Consider the following 23,423-nt stretch of genomic DNA (forward strand, 5'->3'; position numbering starts at 1 on the left):
TTTCAGATAACTTTTACATACAACCATACTTGTTTCTTTAATTTTTCAATTAAACATATAGGTTAATGATGAAAAGTTAAGAGCAGCCATTTCAAAAAATACACGCAAAATTAATGTTTCAAGTATATTAATAATAAAAGATTTGTGAAGTCACTCATTCACTTATTGCAGGTGATACAGAACCTTCACATGACTGTTTTCCAGAATAACCTTTCATCAAACATAAACAGACCTAAAAAGTGCACAATCCATACTACCTAGAAAGATTATTTAAAAATAAAGACCATTAACTAATAAATGATTAGAGACATCATCATTATTTAAATCGTGAATTTTGTGACAACCACCCAAATATTCCTACACAAGGATAAAACATAACTTTAATGTATTGGTAATGGTGTGGACACAAGTAAAGAAGCTTTATTTTTGGCCAAATTAAGTATTTCTTAACTAATAACAAGTCTAATAATAATAATAATAAGTAGTTTTTCAAACTACTGGTAGATGAAGTGCAAAGTGTTCTTCATTTCTTTGACCAAATGAATATTGCAGAAAATTTTAAATTAATGAACTTTCTGATCATATGTTGATTGGAATTTTAGCCTCTTTATCGGAATTATTTGTTAATACATTCCTGGAGTCGAAATTAAGAATGCTATTGACTTCAAAATGCTTCTTTCATCGGCTGCTACCTACTCATTCTCTGGGCTGGGAATAGTATAGTGGTTAGCATGCTTGGACTGTAAAATTAAGGTTTCATAGTTCACAGCACATTATCATAAAAACTCGCTATGAATTTCACATTCATATGGGTGCATAAAAAAGAGTGATGATCAGATTGTACTATTACATCAAGAGATGGTGGAATGTCTCATTGTCTGGTTGTCTTCCCTCTTGCTTATCAGTTTAAAACTAGAGATTGTTATTTGAAATTGCCCTTTGTGTTGGTTTGAACAAAAATCCATAACAAACGAACATATTACCCATTTTTCAAGTTAACAGGCCTAAACAGCATTAAATATTGTAATATTCTATATTCTGACTAATGGATTTACCTCATATTCGTTAGCTAGAACCTGGAGATGTAAGGATATCAAGTTGTTGAGTCTATTCTAAAGACAGCTGGTATGAGTATTAAAACTTTAAGTAACATAAAGTACAAAACAACGTTTCGACCTTCTTAGGTCGCCTTAAGGTTAACAAAGAGAGTTTGCAGAAAACATTTTTATTTCAAGTGGGTTTCTAGTTATTTCTCTTCAAACACTAACTGAGTTTATCGTATAAAAAGAGACTGGATATAAATGATTGACTTCACAGTCTTTATTTAGCACTAAAATAAACCATAGTACAATACAGAAGGTGGAGGTATAGAAATGGAAAGAGATGTCTTAACAGATTCCTCTACTATCTTAATATGTTCGCTCTTGTAAATTAAAATATTTTTGTTTGTTATTAAGCACAGGGTTACGCAAAAGACTATCTGTGCTCTGCCCATCACGGGTATCAAAACCTTGTTTTGAGCAGTATGACTCCGCAAACATACCACTGTTCGACGGGAGGGAGGCAAAATAAAACAAATGAAGTCCAAATAAAAATCATCCCAGCAAGTTAAGTTAAAAGTAAAAGAATTAATCTAAATGTTACTTTACCTTTAAGTTAAATCAAGTAAAATGTACTTTAGTGTCTGTTATAATATAAAGTTACATTATATGGAAACATTAAACTCAAAGTAAGTGTACCAAGCTTTTATGTTTCTAAATTAAAATCTAAAAGTAAAATGACAAGATTGCTAAAATATACTTATATATATACTTACTCAGAGCAAATCTATCCTTAATTATGAAAACATTAAGAACATCTTTTTTTTTTTTTTTGTCTGTTTGAATAAAGCACAAAGCTACACAATGGGATATCTATGCTTTGTCCATCATAGGTATCGAAACCCGGTTTCTAGCGGTGTCAGTCCACAGACATACCACTGTTTCACTGGGGGATCTTTACAATAAATAAAGACAGGCTTGCGCAGGGTTGCACATTTAAAGAGTGATAGATGCGTTCTCAGCCTGTTGTGCTCAAAGGGCAAGGCATCCCCTTGTTATTTAATCCAGCATGACTAGATAGTAGGGCACTCGACTCGTAATCTGAGGGTCTCGGGTTCGAATCATCCTAACCTAATATGCTTGCCCTTTCAGATTAGAAGGTGTTATAATGTTACAGTCAATCCCACTATTCGTTTGTGAAAGAGTAGCTCCAGAGATGGCGGTGGGTGGTGATGGCTAGCTGCCTTTCCTCTAGTCTTACACTGCTAAATTAAGGACGACTAGCGCAGATAGCCATCGTGTAGTTTTGCGCAAAATTCAAAACAAACAAATCTTTGTTATTATTTAATTCGCTGACAAGAACGGCAACTGCTTATCCCCACAATGTTACTGGTTATTATTACAGCAAGAACACAAACTCATGGTACAGCACTATACAACAATGTTCGAAAACATTCTAAGTGCATACATATTAAACACCATTGAACAAACAGTTTTATTTTAATCCAGATTTCACTTAGAAATTAATACAACGTGAGTAGTGCTAATAAATTCATATCAGTATACAATAAATTAATTGTTTAATACTTTGTAATTATGATAAGTTTTATTGTATGGGATTCTGTGTTTTTCACCCCCGGTCGGAATTTGAAGGCAGAAAAAAGGGAATAGAGGCAAAGTCCCCGAACGCCCCGTAATTCTTCAGAAATTTGATTTTAAGCATTTGGAAGTTGTTATTCTTTATTTTATTTGCGTTTCTTTGTGTTATCGTTTTATTTCCGTTTGAAAAAAGTCATGAGAAAATAACCTAAACACATGCAAACTATATTCGAAAAGAATGTGGCAATTTTTAAATGTGCCTACCGAACTCTGACACCGAACATTTATAATCATTTTGTTTTATAGGTAGGTTATATTAGTTTCTAGGTTATTAGTTCTGATTGATATGATTTCATTACTTTCGAATATAATTTATTCTAAAATATCGCTCCTATTAATTATTATGAAAAAAAATCATAAATCACACTAAATTTCATCAGCATCTTAACTCCCCACTGACTCAGCGATATGTCTGCGGACTTACAACGCTAAAAAGCGGGTTTCGATACACGTGGTAGGCAGAGCATACATAGCCCATTGTGCTTAATTCAAAACAACAACACCTCTGTGTTCAGGTTCTGACCTCAATCTATTTTCACCTTTTTTTTGCGCTTAAAATATTTAATATTAAAAATACAAAAGTGTGCATGTGTTTTCTTATAGAAAAGCTACATCGGACTATCTACGGTGTCTACTAATAGGAATCGAACCCTTGATTTTAGCGTTATAAATCTGAATACTTTACCACTATCCCACCAACGAACAAATATAAAAGTTTAAAAAAATAAAATAAAAAAATGGCCTGGCATGGCCAAGCGTGTTAAGGCGTGCGACTCGTAATCTGAGGGTCGCGGGTTCGCATCCCCTTCGCGCCAAACATGCTCGCCCTTTCAGCCGTGGGGGCGTTATAATGTGACAATCAATCCCACTATTCGTTGGTAAAAGAGTAGCCCAAGAGTTGGCGGTGGGTGGTGATGACTAGCTGCCTTCCCTCTAGTCTTACACTGCTAAATTAGGTACAGCTAGCACAGATAGCCCTCGAGTAGCTTTGTGCGAAATTCCAAAAAACAAACAAAATTAAAAAAAAATTATGAATTAATTGTATCTTGTAGTTTGTAGATAGCGCTACAGTTTAGGTTGATTTGTGTACTATAACCTAAAGATAATGTAGTTGTGGTTTTGTAGGTTTTGTTTTAAATTATATGAACATAACTTTTATGGTTTGTTTTTTTTGGTAACAACACTGGAAGGAAAGAATATTGGATTTTTTTTTAAAATTTAGTTGTTTAAAAAATCTGTTTTCGTTAACTCACAATGAGTTAAATTTTAAAAACTTGAAGTTGCAGAGGAGAAGATGGACCCCCAAGAAATGTATTTTTTGTGGACGTATTTATTTGTGGTAATATTGTGTAAGTCTATTAAACTTAACAAATTTCACCATGTAATAAATACGTTATTAGGTATTAATCTTAAAAATAGCTTACGTTATACTTTATATGTCTTTTTTTTTTTTTTTCTATAGCATTAACGTACATTATTATAGTTAAACAACTTTATATGTGATGTTCAGAAAATTTTTATTTGATATAACATTTTCAATAGTGTAAGACTGGAACTCCTTAAATTTATTGGTTTAGCTAGACATTTGATTTTGCATTCTTTAATCTTTTATTTATCTCTTTGTTTCAAATATATAAGAAAGTAAATTTTATCAGAAGTCTAAGGTTTGTGATAGTCTGATATTATCATAGAGGATACATTTAACTGTTTAATTTCTTAAGTTTTGCTTTTTAAAATGTTAAAACCTAACTAAAAGTGAGATTAATGTTGAGAAATGATCATTTTAATTTGAAATATGAAAATACATATTTTTTACATTCTGAGATGTGTTGTTTCAATTTTGTCAAGTGTCATTTCTACTCATCTAATGGCCCGGCATGGCCAGGTGGGTTAAGGCATTGACTCGTAATCTGAGGGTTGCAGGTTCGAATCCCATTGCACTAAACATGCTCACCCTTTCAGCCATGGGAGCATTATAAGGTGACAGTTAATCCCACTGTTCATTGGTAAAAGAGTAGCCCAAGACTTGGCAATGGGTGGTGATGACAAGCTGCCTTCCATCTAGTCTTACACTGCTAAATTATGAATGGCTAGTACAGATAGCCCTCATGTAACTTTGCACAAAATTAAAAAAAACAAACAATACTCATCCAATTTTAATTCCTCTGGTATTTCATAGTGTACAACTTTAAAATGAGAGAACTGTTAACCCTGTACAGAACTCGTATCTCTTGAATTGTGGTTAATAGCTAACCAAGAGTTGCAAGAAAAAGGTTAATTATTATTAAAGTCTAGTTTATCAATTGGATTAAATATTATTAAACAGGGTTTGTTATATATTCCTTTCATTAAAAACATAATGGTAGATGACCATCCGAAGTATAACAACAAAATAACAAATATACTGCATAACAAATGATTGTTTGAGAAAAATATTAAAATATTTTTATTATTTATTTAACCCTCAAGTTACAGAATTACTTTAGTCTATTATTTACTGGTGGCACACAAATAATGTATTACACTGATTAAAGTGTTTTTTCCCCTGACTACAACACTAACTGTAATGAAATGACAAAAAGAAAAAGGTTAAAGTCACACGTTTTGTGGTATATACATGATAGATTTGGAGGTAATAAATGGAATTAATTGTGTATATATTGATTTTTTTTACATTGTATGACTTGTATGTTATTAAGGATCTTATAATCAACCAAGTAATGGAATGACAAGCAAAAATAGTTTAGAAAATTGTATTATAGAAACTGATGGGGTCTGTATGGGTGTATCTGATTGGTATATAACAGTTTGTTATAGAAACTGATGGGGTCTGTATCTGATTGGTATATAACTGTGTTACAGAAATTGATGGGGTCTGTATGGGTGTATCTGATTGGTATATAACTGTGTTACAGAAACTGATGGGGTCTGTATGGATGTATCTTATTAGTATATAACAGTGTGTTACAGAAACTGATGGGGTTTGTATGGATGTATCTTATTAGTATATAACAGTGTGTTACAGAAACTGATGGGGTTTGTATGGATGTATCTTATTAGTATATAACAGTGTGTCACAGAAACTGATGGGGTCTGTATGGATGTATCTGCTCAGTATATAATTGGTAAGTATGAAAATTTATAATTCTCCAGTTCAAGGTTTAATACCTGCTGTGGGTACAGCACAGATAGTCTATTTTGTAACAAATGTTTCCAAACCGTGAGTTTAGAATTTTTTTAAAAACTTAACACAGTACATACTCATTAACTTGTAACCTTTTAGATGTCCTGTATTGTCCATAAATTCACAGCAGTTACTAAAAGGTAAAGTGAAACCATAAGGGAAGGCCTGAGGACATGCTTTGTTTGTGAGAGGGGAATAATATGGTAGGTAATTTTGTTAAATTCTAGTGATTTATTTTCTAGTTAAGTTGATAGAACACTTTATTGTGATGTGACAGGTCTTTGTACAAATCTCAACGAGAAAAAAGGATTATAACACTCACACTAATTTAATGTGTAATTTTCACACAGAAAAGTTTTTTAGATATTTAATATTCTTTTTGCAATATAAGTTTAGAGCTAATTTTTCCCCTGTGTTTATCACATAGGTGAAGGAACAAAAGTTTCAATAAAAATCATCCAGGAACCAGCAAGTTTGGGGTATGTACTATTACAGCATTTTGTGTACAGGGAAATTTGTAGAAATATTCTGCTTTATTTTACTGAAATAATATGTGAAACATATAGAAAATATGTAAAATTGCTGGTAATATAATTTTATTTGTAGTGCTATGTAGTACACCTGTGAACAACAAACATCATCAGAAAAGCTGGTTTACATCAGAGGAGATAATAAATTGTAAGTTTGAGCTTATTCACTGTTCAGGTGATATTTGTAAAGGACTAGGATTCTGCTTTATTGTAATACAAAGTCTTTAACTACGATTACTGGTGGACTAGTGAATGTCTGGTATTTTATTCACTATACTAGTTGGAAAAATGTTGACTGAGCCAGACTTGTGTTGGATTGCCTTAGTGGGATCAAGTAAAATTACTAGCTAGTTAGTCGGTGGGGTCAAGTAAAATTACTAGTTAATTAGTTTTTTAAGATCGTGACATTGGTACTGTTGTATTTATATACATGTCATGTGTGTACATGAGAAAGATTACATGATGCTGGTATTCTGGATTTATACACTTGTGGAAAAGACTAGGTGTAGTGGTTAGCGTATATGATTGGGGATTCAAGAGTCCATGGTTTACAGTTGTCGAACCAAGATTACACTGCACTTTGGAGCCATGGGTATGTTTAGGAGTGACAATAAGATAGTAAAATTAGCATTTGTTGTTAACTAGTTGGTTTCTTTATAGTCTGTTCAAAATTAGAGATGGTTTGTGCAAATATCTTTGTGTAAATATTAAAACAAACAGATACAGATTTATGTTTATTTTGGTAAGGTTACAGTATTTACTCAGTAAATAAACATTCATGGTTTTTGGTACAGTGACATTTAGATGAAGTTGAGTAATGTTTAGTCAGTATAGAAGTGTTGAAAACATGTATCTGAGAAATAAACCTTTCCTGCTTATATGTTAATCCAGCAATAATGTAATTTGTACTACAGCTGTTTTTAAGTAATGGGGTATTACATACAAAGAATTTGTATGAAAAAACGTTTTGAAATGTTCATGTATATATATGAGATAAAAAAGTACCGTGTGTATGTCAGACGTACATAAGTAAAATATATATTTATATAACTTGATATTGAATGTATGTCATGATAATAAAGATACATTAAGTGGATGTCTTATATTATTTACTAATTTTGATTTCAATCATGATGTTATTTTCATGACTCTTTCTCTTACCTGATATTTAGGTATAATGGAAACAGTTTAGTTCCAGATAATAACAACCATAATATGGTTCCAAGGACAAGACCTGCCAATTTCTCAGGACCAGTCCAGTTTAAGCAGCTTGTGGGAAAATGTTTTAATATGACTGGTGGAGAGTATGTAGAAAAATTATTGTTGGCATTAATACACAGATGTTTAGTTACCTATATCACATTGCACATCATGTAGTGTGTAACAAATGTAGATGTTTAGTTACTTCCACCACAGTAGACATAATGTTGTGTTAAAAGATAAAAACAGACTCCACTGTTTTGAAATATTTAAATGCTTGTATCCTATCCTACTATCATCCTGACATATTTTACGATATAATAACAATAAAAGTGTAAAATGTCTGTAATAGTACATTTTTGTTTTTCAGGTACTTGTACACATTTTGTCCATTTCAAAATATGACTCAAGTTGAAACTCTGTCATATTGGAATTCTTATCAGGGAATTATTGGGTAAGGTTTTAATTTGAAAAATACCAGAATGAAGTTTTGTGTATAATCATTGATCAGAAGATTTTGAAATGACACTAAGAACAGAAAAGTGAGGTGTACAGTGATGAAATATTCTATAAACAGTTTTGTAAACAAAGTTGTTTGTTTATTGTGCTAGTTTTTGATTGTGTAGTAATTCTAATCAGTCATAATTAGCCAGGTGTGCAAGTGAAGTAAATTGTTATATAATAATAATAATGAACAGAGTAAAAATGAGTTATAATGATAGGCAGGAAGTAAACATTGGTGGTTATACTGAGTTCTACTTATCACTCTAGTTTTCAAGTCAATAAAATTACATCTCTGATTAAGTGAAGTATCACAAAGTTCCTACTTGCTGGTCTGTGTTTTATTGTTGTAAGTTAGGGTTGAAACAAAGAAAGTCTGCTAAACAAATTATTCATAAAATAAAGAAAAATGCATTTTAGCTCCATTAATTTATAACTACAGTGTCTGGACAGAGTGGAGGATAGAAAACAATAGTTTTGTTGCAATGTTGATGACTAAAGGAAGCAGATGTGGAGACAAGGACAGATCTGTTGAAGTAAGTATTGAAGTGTGTAGTGAATGAAAACATTAAAATATCTTACCTGGAGTGATAACTGGTGTTTAAATTTAGTTTACACTTTTAAAACCAAAACACCTTTTCATTATGTAAGTAGTAGTTGAGATATTTTGCCCTCTTTTTAAACATAATTCCTTATTGGTTGCTATTTTTACCTCTGATAACCCATAAGCTTCTTGTTCAAAGCATGCAGTGAGACAGTTATTATATTTTCTATTTAATTAACTTTAAATTATTGTTACTTGATATACAACTGTTGTTTCACAGGTTACTTTTATGTGTGCACCCAACAATTCCTTGCTTAATGTCACTGAACCAAAAAAGTGTGAATACCAAGCTACTTTTGGAACATTACTGGTCTGCCACAGGGACGCGATGTTAGTGTATCCACGACTCTCTGCTGACCTAAGAGCTGAATGGGACAAAGCAGAGACTGAATTGAAATATAATGAAATTACAGAAAAGGTAAATTTTATAGTAATCTTAGAGGTTTCCATAGTTACTACAGTTTGGTTGTTTAGTTCAAATCTTGCTTTATTAGTTCTACACGGGAATGTTTAGTGCTAGTCTGGGTTAAGTAGTTCCATGTCATGTCGTGCTGGTCTTGGTTTAGTAATTTCCAGTAATGTCTTTAGCTGATTAAGTCCAATTGGTGTTGATTGTTATTCTAAGCACTTTTCTTCTACAAGTCCAGATCATGTAAACAATCTAACTATTATGATACTCTTTATTTGAAAGGTAATAAGTTTATCTATGGTGCAAATTTTTTGTGAAATAAATATGCAGATACCAAAATTATTACGACTGATATTATCACTGAGTTACAATGTACAGCTTGTTAATATGACAGTCTTCTAGGTACAAGTATTTCATATTTTCTGATTAACAACTAATGGTAGTGAAATTACTAAGTAAATTACTTCTAAATCCTCTTAAATCTCATGGTAGATACAAGTTCACGAGTCTCGCATCATTATGAAATTTAGTGCAAATTTTAACCTGTTGCTCATTTTATACTTATCTAGGGTTATAAAGCACAGCTTGACAGAATATTCACAAAGGCTGGATTTCAAACATCTCACCACCTCAATAAATCACGAGATCCATCAAGTGACAATAAATACCCAGATGGTGGATTCCAACATTTTGATCAATGCAAACAGGTTGGAATTTTGGTTTTACAATTGTGAGTGGCTTATAACAGAGATAAAACTATGTTGTGTTTATAATTGTAAAAATAAATTTATACAAATGTGAACATAGAAATATTTACTTTGTTTAACTTCAGGAACTGGAAGAAGTAAAACAAGAGAGAGATGAACTGAAGAAAGAAATAGAAAACATGAAAGTTTTACTTGGACTTAAGATAACATCATCCAAGCAAAAAGGTTTGTTTACTGTGATGTGTAAAAAGAACATTTAATATTTACAATATTTTTTCAGCACATAATTCACTCCATACAGTGTTTGTATAGATTATTACAAAGTATTTGAACTTTTATTTCATTACTGTTTCTCTTCTCCATTTAGGAATGGATGATGAAGATATAAAATTCAGGCCAATAATAGTGTTGTAAAAAAACATATCATTGTAACAAACGTTTCTACAAATAAAACTACAATAAGTTACTTCCTTAGTTTATACGTGTTGTCCTTGAGATTTTATGAAAGGCTGATGAAGAACCCAGTGCAGTCTTGCTGCCTGAAATATAAGAATAATAATGACTTACGCAGAGATAACTGACACTCAATACACCTTAACGTTTGAACAATCTACTGTGTGTGTATCTTGAGTAGAGATAACCAACACTGAATCCACCTTACTGTACTTTTTAACAATCTACTGTACATTTGAAGCTTGTCATAAAATAAAATTCTAGAAAGAACTTTAACGTTAACTATTATTGTTTAACATGTATAACAGCATACAGAGTAACACTAAATATTCCATTACATTTACTGACTAATGAACAATCAAAGCAGAAAAAGGTTTTCTTTCCTTCTACTATACAGTTCATTTTTTAACCTGTCCAACTAGATGAAACAAACTTCCTTTCTCACCAGAAAGCTAGTCCACTCAAAATGTGTATTAACAATAACCTGCAGTGTAACATGCTACACTGCAATACATATAACTACAAAAATGAATTTTGAAAGTCCTAGAAACAGACAAGTATAAACAAATTATCCAATGATCTTGTCCATAATGCAATCACAATAGGTATCAAATTCAAAACTTTAAACTGAAATAGAATAATTGGATAATGAGAGATGTCATGATTTTTATGGCTTTTGTGTTAACTGTAGAAATTCAAAGACTCATAAAACAAAATGTTTGTGTTTAGTAGTCAAAAAACTTTAAAGCCCAGTTTACTTGGAGACATTTTCATATCAAGGTTTTTAGAAGGTTCTATGAATAAAAAAGTACATACTTTTTGTGGGCCTATACCAGGACACAAACTCAGATCATTTTCACTAGCTTCAACAATCTTCTCGAGAGACTAAAGAAAAATTAAAAATTTTGTACATTTCTAGCTTAGCTTGGTAGTAGCATTTTACAATTTCTATAGTGATATAAAATTTATACTAGTTCTGGATTAACTCACAGTAGAGTGTTAGTTCACAAAAACTTGAAAAAGGTTCATCAAAAATTGAATTTTATTAACAGTAATAGAAAAATAATCTCTCTTCATTGGAAATGTTTTATCATCCATAACACTTCCAAGTTATTAAACTTCAGAAATAGACAACCTCCTGTACAACTATTGTACTCACCCCAAACATACTCAGCAGACTCATGGCATCTGTTCTGTTGATCGACTTTACAGTAGTTAGTGCATCAACCAGCTGTTAAAACAGTCAATAAATATATCTAAGGTTTGTCAACTTCATAAAAAATGAACATTTGTAACAAAAACATTTAACTTATAAATGTGTTTCAGCAGTTACTGTCAAAACCAAATGCGTACACCATAGAGCTACTTGCATGACCATTAACCCATGAACTCCTTCTGTACAGAATATTTACAACAATACACTTCCATTCAAGTGCCAGAAATAGACCATACCCTTTATGGAAAATCAGAAGTTAGTAGGTCAAGGACATACTGAAGGAGTTTACTCCCTTCCAAACATTGAGTTTTAAAAAGGAATTCAACCTGACCACTAATGACATATTACAATACTGTACTCAAACCTTCATCCCAACAGATACACAGTAAGCGTTAATGAAACCTGACCACTAACCACATATTAAAATACTATACTCAAACTTTCATTCCAACAGATACACAGTAAGTGTTACTGAAACCTGACTATTAATGAGGTCTTACAGTATTAGGTGTGTCAATTTATAGAACATATTCCTGGAAACAATATACAGTATATTGTACTATTATCTTAGGGTTGCATCAACATCTTCCTATAGAAAGTTTCTTTTAATAAAGAGGGGCCTCAAGGCAGTGAAGGTGTTCACTATGTAAAGATTATTTTATGAAATGTGGTGAAATTCATCCCATATCTTGATGATTTCCTCTGTATACAGGTTTTAAACACCTAGAGTAGTAAATGTTGTCAAAAGAGAAAGAAAACTGAAAACCAGATATATGTAAGTATTTTGTTTTATTACATAAAATACTAATATCATATTAAAACACTGTTTGGGTGGTTATAACACCACAAAAGTAACACATATCTCCATGGTTCTCAACGTTCATATCTTTCATTTTAATCTTTATCTCTCTACTTATCTGGTAGTTATGTGACAATGTTTTAAATCTAAATCTTTATTTCATAACATAAGTTACCTTCTTGAAACTTGTATCTTTGTTGACCTAAGATTATACTGTACTGGCCTGATTATAAGGCAACCCCTTCATGATTACTTCCTACCATCCTGTATGTCTTTCCTTACAAGAAACATTTCTAAAACCTGCCAATACAGTCACTATTGGTTGATCATCATGTGCCCACCCTGTCTTTGTCACTCAACACACCCTTGGAGGCCGTAGCCATATGTGTTTTCTTGGGTCATACTATCACTGTTTGTTCTCTCTACTTGTCACCTGGAGAGACATATGATCAATCAGACCTTGATGCTCTCATTCAACAGTTGCTGTCTCCCTTTCTAATCCTGGGGGACTTTAATGGACATCATCCCCTCTGGGGAAGTGTTATTGATAGGAGGGGTCGCCCTGTAGAGTGTATGTTCTCTGATCACAACCTTTCTCTTTTCAATACTGGTTCTTCCACTTATTTTCATACACCTAGTCAGTCCTTTACTGCTATTGATCTCTCAGTTTGCTCCCATTTTTCATAGAGGGTTGACAATCCACGAGGCAGTGATAATTTTCCTATACTTTTGAGAGAGACTGGTCGTGGTCGATGTCATCGTACCCATGTGCCCCGGTGGAAGCTGCATCACGCAGACTGGTCCACTTTCACTGCTCTTGCAAAACTTGATCCTGCCATTGTCTGGCAGCAGTAACTGACTGTATTATACAAGCAGCTGCTCAATGTATTCTTAAAACCTTAACATGTTTTCCACTATATCCTCGTCCATGGTGGAATCCTGCCTGCCACATGGCACAGAAGGCTCGAAAACAGGCCTGAGATACTTTCTGTAGATATCCCACACTTTCACACTGCATCGTTTTCCAGCGGGCCCGTGCACATGCTAGGTGGGTAAGACGTCAAAGCCAGAAAAAATCTTGGATTAAGTTCACAACTGGCATATCTTTACCACCAGTTTTAAGGTCATATGGGACAGGGTTCAAAAGGTCACTGGGCACTACAATTCTGCCTCCCTCTTGATCTTACTCTCTGATAGCCAAGAAGTAGCTGATGTCTAGAGCATCGCCGATACTCTAGGTGAAAGCTTTTGTCAGGTATCTAGCACTTCTGCTTGTTCCTCCACCTTCATGGCCATCAAGTCTTGGGCAGAGCATTCACCTCTTTCCTTTTGAACTGACTATCTCTTTGACTATAATCATCCCTTTACACTGGTGGAACTGAAACTGGCAGTACATCTGTTGGACCAGATGATGTACACAATGACATGTTGCACCATCTATCTCCTGGTTCTCTTGATATTCTTCTCATTGTTTTTAACTGGATCTGGCAGGAAAATGTTTTTCCTAATACCTGGTGTCAGACTATTATCTTACCTTTCTCTCAGCCTGGGAAAGAACCCAAGATTCCTTCAAACTACCATCCTATTGCCTTGACGAACTGTGTAAGACCTTAGAGAGGATGGTTAATGCTCGTATTGTTTGGTTCCTCGAATCAAACAACCTCCTCTTGCCCACCCAGTGTGGGTTCCGATGACAGCACTCCACCACGGACCACCTAATTTGACTTGAAACATCAATCAGAGAAGCCTTTCTCAAATGCCAACATCTTGTATCAATATTCTTATGACACAACATGGAGGTGTAACATTTTGTGAGACCTCCATATATATGGGTTACTTAGCCATTTACCCATTTTTATTAACAATTTTTTAACAGACACGAGATTCCAAGTTCATGTGGGTACAACAGTTTCCTGTTCTTTTCTACAGGAACTTGGGGTCCCTCAGGGCTGTGTTTTGAGTGTCACACTTTTTGGTATAAAGATTAATGCCATCACTGAACAACTCCCTTTCACTGTTGCAAACGGGCTCTATGTCAACAACTTTCACATCTCGTGTCAGTTCACACTCTGTTCTCGCTGATATTCAAAACCGACTGGCCCATTTCTCATTAACATCCACTTCTATTCAGTTTTTCTCGATACTGGGCACCGTTGGTATTCATGGGAATGAGCTCGCCAACACTGCAGCTAAATCTATCTGCTATGGCACTATCACTGCTGTGCCTGTTCCATACATGGACTATGGTCTTGTATTCAAGGCTTGGCTCCATGCCAGCTAGCAGTTGACTTGGAGTGAGTAACATGAAAACAAGCTTTTCCAAGTAAAACCCTATATTGGACTTTGGCCGTCTTGCTTCCATAAGAATCGGAAAGAGGAAGTTGTTCTAACTAGACTACACATTGGTCACAGTTTTTTAACTCATCGTTTTCTTTTATCTGGAACTGATGCACCAATGTTTAGTTTGTGTAACACTCAGATCACTATTAGCCACATTTTACTTTTTTGCCATCGTTATGACTCTCAGACATTTTAAACATGTTCTGTCCTAGGGTTTGTCCGTAACATTAGACAGTGTTATTGGTCACAGTGACACTGTCCACCTTGATAAAGTTTTTAGTTTTTTAACAGCCATTAATCTTTTTAATGTTATTTAAGTGTTTTATATTTATTCATTACTCTTTTTTAATTGTGGTTCCCTTTTAAGAGTCACAATTTCTCTAGTTCGATTTGAAATTGGAAAATGGTCATACCATTAAATAACTCGACACCAGGACTGGAAAGGCCAACTTCAGGTGACTGATGCTGCTGTTTGAACTATCCGTTTGAAATACCTGTTAGTCGTCCTGGCAAATTATTATTACAATTTTGCTGCATGTCTTTTAACAGTTTTATTACTTTACTTTTTGATACTGGCCATAATGACACATAACCTGGAACCAGGACTGGAAAGGCCAACTTCAGGTGACTGATGGTGGTTCTTGTACTTATCTGTTAGTCTTCCTGGCAGGTTATGATAATTACCATTATCCTTCAGGAAGTCTTTTACAACTTCTCTTACTTTGGTTTCTCTCTTAACATTGTGGACTAGATGTCAACATTGGTTTTATGCTTTTTGTTTTTCAATGCTGTTTTGTTTCACCTTCATTTCCTTTTATGAATTTTATTACACTTACTTTATTTTTAGCTTTTTACTGGACGTTTGGCACAGATAGCCTAGCTACTTTGTGCCATAAAACACTAAATCAACCAACCAACAAGTGTAGACAGCAGATTAGTGATGGCCTTCAGTGAACATCTGGTGCACATGTGTAGACAGATTCTATGTGGACATTCAGGAATATGACAGGCTAGAGTAGCAGAAAGGGGCTTGTGGTCAACTACAAATTTTACAATGTTATTATTAAAAACATCACCTTATAATCGAACCAGTACAGTACATCATCATCCTGAAACTTATGTCTTTGTTTACCTGAGAATATAAGTCATCTTCCTGCTTCTCCATGATGAACTCAGCAGATTTATTTTCAAACACTTTGTACGTCTCAACATATCGGCCAGCTTCTTCTGGACTGTAGTATGTAATAAATAATTTGTTTGTTTCCTTAATGCATGGTAAATAGTTTAAGAACATAATACGAACAACCATTCAGAATAAAACTTACATGTTAATTTCTGTTAAAAAACATTTATTCATTTTGAAACTACAATGTTTGTGAGACAAAACTTTAAAGTAGCAGCAGTTGTTTCAAAGTTCTACTAAATAATGAGTACATAATTCAAGTAAAATAACAGTTGTGTTAAAATATTATCAACCTAATTGTGATGTGTATCAACTTAAATAATACAATTATGACAATTAGAGTTCACCAACGTACTTGAGTTTACAACTGGCAGAATGATTAGTGTTATCAGTTGCCAGTACCTCTGTCAAATAGCAGATTGACTAGTGTTACAATAACTCACCTCCATGCTAGCATTAGTGTACAATCTGCTAGAATGGCAATTTTTGATAGTTCCTTAAGAGTCGGGTGAGGATCAGTCTGTAAGTAAATAAAAATAAATATTCTAAACAAAACAGGGAAGTAACTCGTATAACATACCAAGTGATGAAACTGTGCAAACGTTTTCTATGATACCTGTATATTTGTTACTGAACTATTACAAACGCTTAATAATTGTAACTTACAGGTACAGATGTAAAAGTCAGAACAGTCTAACACGAGTTGTAACAGGTCACTATAGCCTACAGGTACAGATATAGGATTCAGGACAGTCGAATGCTAGTTTTTTTTCAGGTCACTATAGGTTACATGTACAGATATAGGATTCAGAACAGTCTAAAACTAGTTGTCTCAGGTCACTGTAGCTTACAGGTACAGATATAGGACTCAAAACACTAATGCTAGTCGTGTCAGGTCACTGTAGCTTACAGGTACAGATATAGGACTCAAAACACTAATGCTAGTCGTGTCAGGTCACTGTAGCTTATAGGTACAGATACAGGATTCACGACAGTAACATTAGTTGTTACAAGTCACTATAGATTACAGGTACAGATATAGGATTCAGGACAGTCTAACACTAGTTGTCTCATGTCACTGTAGCTTTCAGGTAGAGATATAGGATTTAGAACACTAACACTAGTCGTTTCAGGTCATTGTAGCTTATAGGTACAGATACAGGATTCAGGACAGTAACATTAATTGTTACAGGTCACTATAGCTTACAGGTACAAATACTGGATTCAGTACAGTCTGATACTTGTTGTTCCAGGTCACTCTAACTTACAGGCACAGATACTGGATTCAGTGCAGTCTGATACTTGTTGTTCAGGTCACTGTAGCTTACAGGCACAGATACTGGATTCAGTACAGTCTGATACTTGTTGTTACAGGTCACTGTAGCTTACAGGCACAGATACTGGATTCAGTACAGTCTGATACTTGTTGTTCAGGTCACTGTAGCTTACATATAAATGGTATTTTAGTCAGTGAATCTTTGGTTCTTTCTGTTTGTAATACACGTGTATTTTATCTTTTAAACTGAATTGTTCTTCATGTTAAGAATACTTACAAAAGTCCATAATATTGTAAAGTATAAATACTTATTAGAAATGTAAAAATAGATATTTGGAGGACTTGTAAACACTCACTACATCCACTTGCACGAGTAACACTCGCAGCTGGTACGATTTTCCTAGAGCTTTCAGTCGATCATGAATGTAGTTCGGAAAAAGGCTGTGGTATCGCAGACTACAGAGACAAAAAAAAGAAAGAAATTAAAGAATATATTTAAATACATACATTAAATGTAGCAGTATTAATATTGTTTGGAAGGGCAATTTTTATGGGCTAACAACATTATATCTGAAATCTGAGAAGGACAGTTATTATTAATGTTGATACACAACACAAACTAACAGTAATATACAGATGTATACTTATTTTCAGGTTCAGATAACATGTCAGCACTGATGAAATTCAAATTTTAAAAATGTAATTGGCATGAAAAAACAAAACTTCTTATAATGAAAAAATATTATAATGCTAAAGTAAATGTTTCTTCATGTAATGAACATACCTGAGGAACAGTGTACATGTGATCTGACTCTTGACATAGTCTGGTTCAATCTTAAAATGTTTCTTCATGTAATTAACAAACCTGAGGAACAATGCACATGTGGTCTGACCCATGACATAGTCTGGCTCAATCTCGGAAAATTCCCAAGGTACATTTCTTATGGATTTCAAGAGAGGATTGCCTTTCTGAAAGAGAAAAAAGACATTACATTTGAGGAGAATATTTACACTCAGGCATTAGCTGTATAACACTAACACAGCAAGAGGAATTCATAGATACATACTACCATTAAAACCACTAGTTGAACACAAGAAAAGGAAATAACTGATACGTACTACCAGTAAAATTACAGGTTTAACACTGACACAAGAAAAGGAAATAACAGATATCTACTACCAGTAAAATTACAGGTTTAACACTGACACAAGAAATGAAAATAACAGATATGTACTTCCAGTAAAATTACAGGTTTAACAATGACACAAGAAATGGAAATAACAGATATGTACTTCCAGCAAAATTACAGGTTTAACACTGACACAAGAAAAGGAAATAACTGATATGTACTACCAGTAAAATTACAGGTTTAACACTGACACAAGAAAAGGAAATAACAGATATCTACTACCAGTAAAATTAGAGGTTTAACACTGACACAAGAAATGAAAATAACAGATATCTACTACCAGTAAAATTACAGGTTTAACACTGACACAAGAAATGGAAATAACAGATATGTACTTCCAGTAAAATTACAGGTTTAACACTGACACAAGAAATGGAAATAACATATGTACTACCAGTAAAATTGCAGGTTTAACACTGACACAAGACAAGGAAATAATGGACATGTACTACCACTAAATTACAGGTTTAACACTGATACAAGAAATGGAAATAACAGATATGTACTACCAGTAAAATTACAGGTTTAACACTGACACAAGAAATGGAAATAACAGATATGTAGTACCAGTAAAATTACAGGTTTAACACCAACACAAGAAAAGGAAAACACAGATATGTTGTATCAGTAAAACCAGTAGTTTAACACTTAGACATGAAAAGGAAATAACAGATATGGTCTACCAGTAAAACCACTAGTTTAACACTAACACAAGAAAATTACAGACATGTACTACCAGTAAAACCACTAGTTTAACACTCACACAAGAAAAGGAAATAATAGATATGTACTACTACTAAAACCACTAGTTTAACATTAACACTACCAGAAAGTAACACAAACACAAGATACTACCAGGATTGTAATAATGTATTTTATTAACTTGTGTTAATGTTAACATTAACAAACAGTGGTTTTACTAGTACATATCTGTTATATCCTTTTCTTTGGTTAGTTGTAAACCAGTAGTTTTACTGGTAGAACATATCTGTGATTTTCTTTTCTTGTGTTAGTGTTAAACTAGTGGTTTTACAAGTATTACATGTTTGTTATTTCCTTTTCTTGTGTTAGTGTTAAACTAGTGGTTTTACTGGTAGTACATGTCTGTAATTTTCTTTTCTTGTGTTAGTGTTAAACTAGTGGTTTTACTGGTAGTACACATCTGTTATTTCCTTTTGTTGTGCTAGTGTTAAGCTAATAGTTAAACTAGAATTGCCATTTTAACTGTACCGTTTGGTTAGTATTTTACTAAACAAACACTGTACTGTGTGTCTTGTATCTTTCTAACAGATGCTGTACTATAAGGCTAGTATTTTATTGTAATCTGTGTCTGTTATTTTACTGAACAAACACTTGGTATACTTGTAGAAGGCTGTATGACTAAAGCTGAATTAACTTACTTGTCGAGGGTTAACCAGGATTGTATTTTTGCTTGGTTTTGCCTGTTTATGTACAGAGGTTTCTGGACTGAAAATAAAAACTAATTTCAATAAAGTTTATAAAAATGTTGGATTTTTTTAATGTGCAATAATATTAAGTTACATATGACAGTAACAGAAGCCAACAATATGATATATAATTATATTTACTAGTAAGAGACATTTCCTTAAAAATGTATTCTAAGGACAGCTGCTATGGGTATTAAATTCTTAATAAATAAAATACAGAACTACAGTTTTGTACTTTATTTTAATTAAGGTTCTTAAAGCCCTCACCACCCGTCTTTAGAATACATTTTTACTTCAAGTGGGTTTCTCATTATCATAAAGAAATTAGTGTACATTTTCTTACCTACTATAAAACTATATCATCATTATAGAACTAATTACACACTGATAGTTACTGTAAATACTGTCCAAAACAGTGGCCTCATTCATGGTTACTATTTCTCTACTGGTCACTTTGTAATTGCAAATGGCTTTATCTTTTATTGTAACTATATTTTATTATTTATTATAGTAAAGCTTTGAAAATATATGGGAATGAACAAAGAATAACTAGAATAACATTACAATTTATTTAATAAAATAAACTTCTAATTTTTCTACATGTCATTGTTTGTAAGAACTTTGTCTCAAAATCTGGTCGTCTAATAGCAGAAAGTAATGATCACTAAGCTGTTGATGAAAGATTTACTGTCTTTATTAGTACATGTTACAAACAAATAATTAATTACTTCTAATGAATTAATAAAAGGCTGTTAAATGTACTGAAAAATAATGAAAGAGTGTTACTCATAAATTAAATAAATTGTGTTCTGTAAAAATGTTGGATGGCTGTATGTTATTATGCATATTGCTACACAATCGGCTGTGTTGCATCCATTACAGGTATCAAAACCAAATTTCTAGTGCTGTAACTACACAGTATTACTACTCATGAGTAAATTCTGTTTGTAGAGCTATTATTGATACATGTTATACACAAATTAATCCAGTATTACTTAAATGACTATTTAACATCATCCATGGATGTTTCTAAACCCTGATAATTATGCATTTTAGTTGATTATTTGTTAATATAAGTACATTATTTTTATAATGGAATTATAGCATTCCACAATACAAAAGAATAATAATTTTGTTTAGGCTTGTGTGGATATTGCCCAACTGGTAACTTGCAAAACTGTGCCTAAAGGGAGATGGTGGGTTATATTGTGGCCCAAAATGTCATCTTAAAAACAACTAGGTTCATTTGTTCTTTGCATACACACTGAAAGAGTAAAGAAGTTTATGATGAATATTACCTGCATATGACATCATCAAACCAATGAACATGTGATACAATTTTAACTTTTCATTGCAACAACTAAAGGTCAATGAGTTTTTGCTCTTGTCTGTTAACGTGTGATTCGTGACATGTACCATACTGTCATAAAACCAATGAATTACACAATTAAGTTGACAACTAAAAAACAACTAGTTTTTATCTATGAAGAAAACTACTATTTTTTATTTGTGAGGAAAATTACTATTTTTTAAAAAACTAGTTTTTATCCATGAAGAAAGTTACTATTTTTACCTATGAGGAAAGTTACCATGTTTTTAAAAACAACTAGTTTTTATCTATAAGGAAAGTTGTTACTATTCTTTAAAAACCTAGTTTTTATCTATAAGGAAAGTTGTTACTATTTTTTAAAAACCTAGTTTTTACCTATGAGGAAAGTTACTCTTTTAAAAATGAATATATTTGTTCTATAAAGAAAGTTACTCCTTTAAAAAACAACTAGTTTTGTTCTATGAAGAAAATTACTCTTTTTTTAAAATACAAATAGATTTGGTTTATGAGAAATGATTGTGTTTTTCTTTCTTTTTCTTGTTTTATTCTTCTTCCTACTTCATGAATTCTAATAAAGTTTTACTTCTGCTTAATTCTATGTTTTGTTTGGTACAGTGATTGTTGTACAGTGTTGTTAAAACTTCATGCATCATCTAGTACTGAAAATATTTTGTTTTTTCTTCATTCAGTGTAGAAGTTTTCTTTTGTTCTACTGATGAACAAATACTGTTATGTTGTTATCCACTATCATGAACTACGGCAACTCCAGTGTTCTCACTTCTAAAAACTAATGCTAATACAAAGATCTACATACACATTTCTATAATCTGTCATTACAAAAGTCATTCTCACATTTACAAAACAAAATACTTTTCTTTTTCTAACCAACTTTAAAAGGATCATAGAAAGTAATTTTCAAACTTACATTTTCTTCTCTCCAGGAGGTATCAAAGAGTAGTACTTAGAATTCTTCAGGTGGACAAATGCACTTTCAAATGTTGTCGATAGTTCTGGGCAGTTTTTATCAAGATGTTCCTTGTGGTCTGGAACATTAGTATTTTCTATATTTGAACTACTATCCCCTTTTCCTTTCTGTTGTACTGGACACTTGTCTACTTCTTTGTTTGTTATGCTTCCTGCCAAGAGTAATCCTGGCTGAAAATGTTGTTGTACCTGAAAGTTAGTAACATAATTTGTAAATCTGGTAAAGTTTGTAAATGATATCAAACTCTTAGAAATTTATGGCAATATTAAGGATGCTCAGGTGCTACAGATTTACTTGGATAAATATTTCTCACATGTAGTAATTGCAAGATAATTCCATACTTAATGCAGATGGAAACCTAGTCAATAACAGAACTGAAGTAAAGGATCTTGGCATATGTCACTCAAGCCATCACATTTTGTGCTAGTAGCTGAGCTAATTAAATGTTAGAATGTACTTGCAGATGATTAGAAGTAAAAAATGTAATTATTTGTTTACAGGTATCATTAGTTAGGCCTCACTAAGACAGTCTTGATGTCCTTTTCCAGAAGTGCATATTAACTTATTGGAAGGATCATGCTAGGATGGTTCTGGAGACAGAAGGGTTAGTGTGAACTAACCTGTACAACTCGCATGGGAACTTCACTTTAACGTTCAGACTACGATACAACAATGTCAAACTGACAAAAAACAAAACAGTATCTAGTGGACTATAATCTCCTCACCATGCACTGAAAATAGTTAGTATTCATTATACTTGTAAGTGTTGTTAAAAAAGATTAGTGGACTCAAACTAAAGTCAGAACATAAGTCGTAAAGTTGAAGACAGTGAAATAAAATACTTAATTGCGTTCAATTTCGTATTCCACAAGAATGCATACAACACTCAAACTGTTACATATTTTTTACTATGCAAAATGATTTACGAGCACTACAGTATATAATACATAAAGTATACGAGGCCACCAAATAGTTTACGGTATTACTATAAAAATCATGTTAATATTACATACAGATATTCCTTGTTTTTCCACAAATTCATCAATTTCACTAATACTAGGAACTACAAATTTCTTTTCTCCATCCATTCTTCAACAATCCCTCTACTGACTGAAAATGTGCAACTGAAAAAAAAAATTAATTATCCACCACAGAAACAAACCTTTGTGTTAAACTTTTAGTTTTCGCTTTAATATAAAGTTACTTGTAACATAGTTAACAATTTGATAACTCTTATGGTTTGGTAGAAAATACTTTCCGATTTGTAACCATTTTCCAGAAGAATTTCTTTGTTTCAAAATTTTCGCGAAAAGCTACATATGAGGGCATAATAGCCGCTCCTAATTTTAATCTCACAGACTAGAGGGAA

General features: G+C 32.8%; 2 protein-coding genes across 8 annotated transcripts; one reads left to right on the forward strand and one right to left on the reverse strand.

The window, feature by feature from the left end:
- The first annotated feature begins 3,773 nt into the window (after positions 1 to 3,773).
- On the forward strand, positions 3,774 to 15,897 carry LOC143255096 (N-acetylglucosamine-1-phosphotransferase subunit gamma-like). 5 transcript variants are annotated; one of them, XM_076510231.1, is made up of 10 exons: positions 3,774 to 4,048; positions 6,311 to 6,362; positions 6,490 to 6,561; positions 7,586 to 7,717; positions 7,984 to 8,067; positions 8,557 to 8,650; positions 8,939 to 9,136; positions 9,697 to 9,834; positions 9,960 to 10,059; positions 15,490 to 15,897. In XM_076510231.1, the coding sequence occupies exons 4-10, from the start codon at positions 7,629 to 7,631 to the stop codon at positions 15,594 to 15,596; spliced, it is 810 nt and encodes a 269-aa protein (XP_076366346.1). In that variant the 5' UTR covers positions 3,774 to 4,048; positions 6,311 to 6,362; positions 6,490 to 6,561; positions 7,586 to 7,628; the 3' UTR covers positions 15,597 to 15,897. The 5 variants fall into 5 exon arrangements, with proteins under 5 accessions (XP_076366346.1, XP_076366345.1, XP_076366344.1 ...); XM_076510233.1 differs by having other exon boundaries at positions 3,909 to 4,038; XM_076510230.1 differs by lacking the exons at positions 6,490 to 6,561; positions 15,490 to 15,897 and adding an exon at positions 10,202 to 10,304 and having other exon boundaries at positions 3,786 to 4,048.
- Ercc1 (DNA excision repair protein Ercc1) lies at positions 9,994 to 23,194 on the reverse strand. Of its 3 annotated transcripts, none has more exons than XM_076510228.1 (10): positions 23,068 to 23,194; positions 21,995 to 22,242; positions 19,692 to 19,758; positions 17,967 to 18,070; positions 17,458 to 17,557; positions 16,269 to 16,345; positions 15,775 to 15,874; positions 11,447 to 11,518; positions 11,104 to 11,172; positions 9,994 to 10,373 (listed from the first exon to the last, which is right to left on the reverse strand). In XM_076510228.1, exons 1-10 carry the CDS (start codon positions 23,140 to 23,142, stop codon positions 10,311 to 10,313), a joined length of 975 nt encoding a protein of 324 aa, XP_076366343.1. In that variant the 5' UTR covers positions 23,143 to 23,194; the 3' UTR covers positions 9,994 to 10,310. The 3 variants fall into 3 exon arrangements, with proteins under 3 accessions (XP_076366343.1, XP_076366341.1, XP_076366342.1); XM_076510226.1 differs by having other exon boundaries at positions 17,886 to 18,070; XM_076510227.1 differs by lacking the exon at positions 23,068 to 23,194 and adding an exon at positions 22,675 to 22,867 and having other exon boundaries at positions 17,886 to 18,070.
- Between the last annotated feature and the right edge of the window lie 229 nt (positions 23,195 to 23,423).

Source organism: Tachypleus tridentatus, chromosome 7 (assembly GCF_004210375.1).
Source record: "Tachypleus tridentatus isolate NWPU-2018 chromosome 7, ASM421037v1, whole genome shotgun sequence".
In the NCBI taxonomy this organism is placed as follows: Eukaryota; Metazoa; Arthropoda; class Merostomata; order Xiphosura; family Limulidae; genus Tachypleus; species Tachypleus tridentatus.

What these genes read in the sequence shown, in the direction of transcription:
- LOC143255096 (XM_076510229.1), top strand. Translation starts at nt 3,994, where the DNA reads ATGGACCCCCAAGAAATGTATTTTTTGTGGACGTATTTATTTGTGGTA. An exon ending in TTTATTTGTGGTAATATTGT is followed by an intron (nt 4,049 to 6,310) that starts GTAAGTCTATTA and finishes TTTATCACATAG; the next exon opens with GTGAAGGAACAAAAGTTTCA. An exon ending in ACAAGGACAGATCTGTTGAA is followed by an intron (nt 8,651 to 8,938) that starts GTAAGTATTGAA and finishes GTTGTTTCACAG; the next exon opens with GTTACTTTTATGTGTGCACC.
- Ercc1 (XM_076510226.1), bottom strand. Translation starts at nt 23,142, where the DNA reads ATGGATGGAGAAAAGAAATTTGTAGTTCCTAGTATTAGTGAAATTGAT. An exon ending in ACATGTACACTGTTCCTCAG is followed by an intron (nt 17,558 to 17,885) that starts GTATGTTCATTA and finishes TTGTCTCTGTAG; the next exon opens with TCTGCGATACCACAGCCTTT. An exon ending in TACTCGTGCAAGTGGATGTA is followed by an intron (nt 16,346 to 17,457) that starts GTGAGTGTTTAC and finishes ATTTACTTACAG; the next exon opens with ACTGATCCTCACCCGACTCT.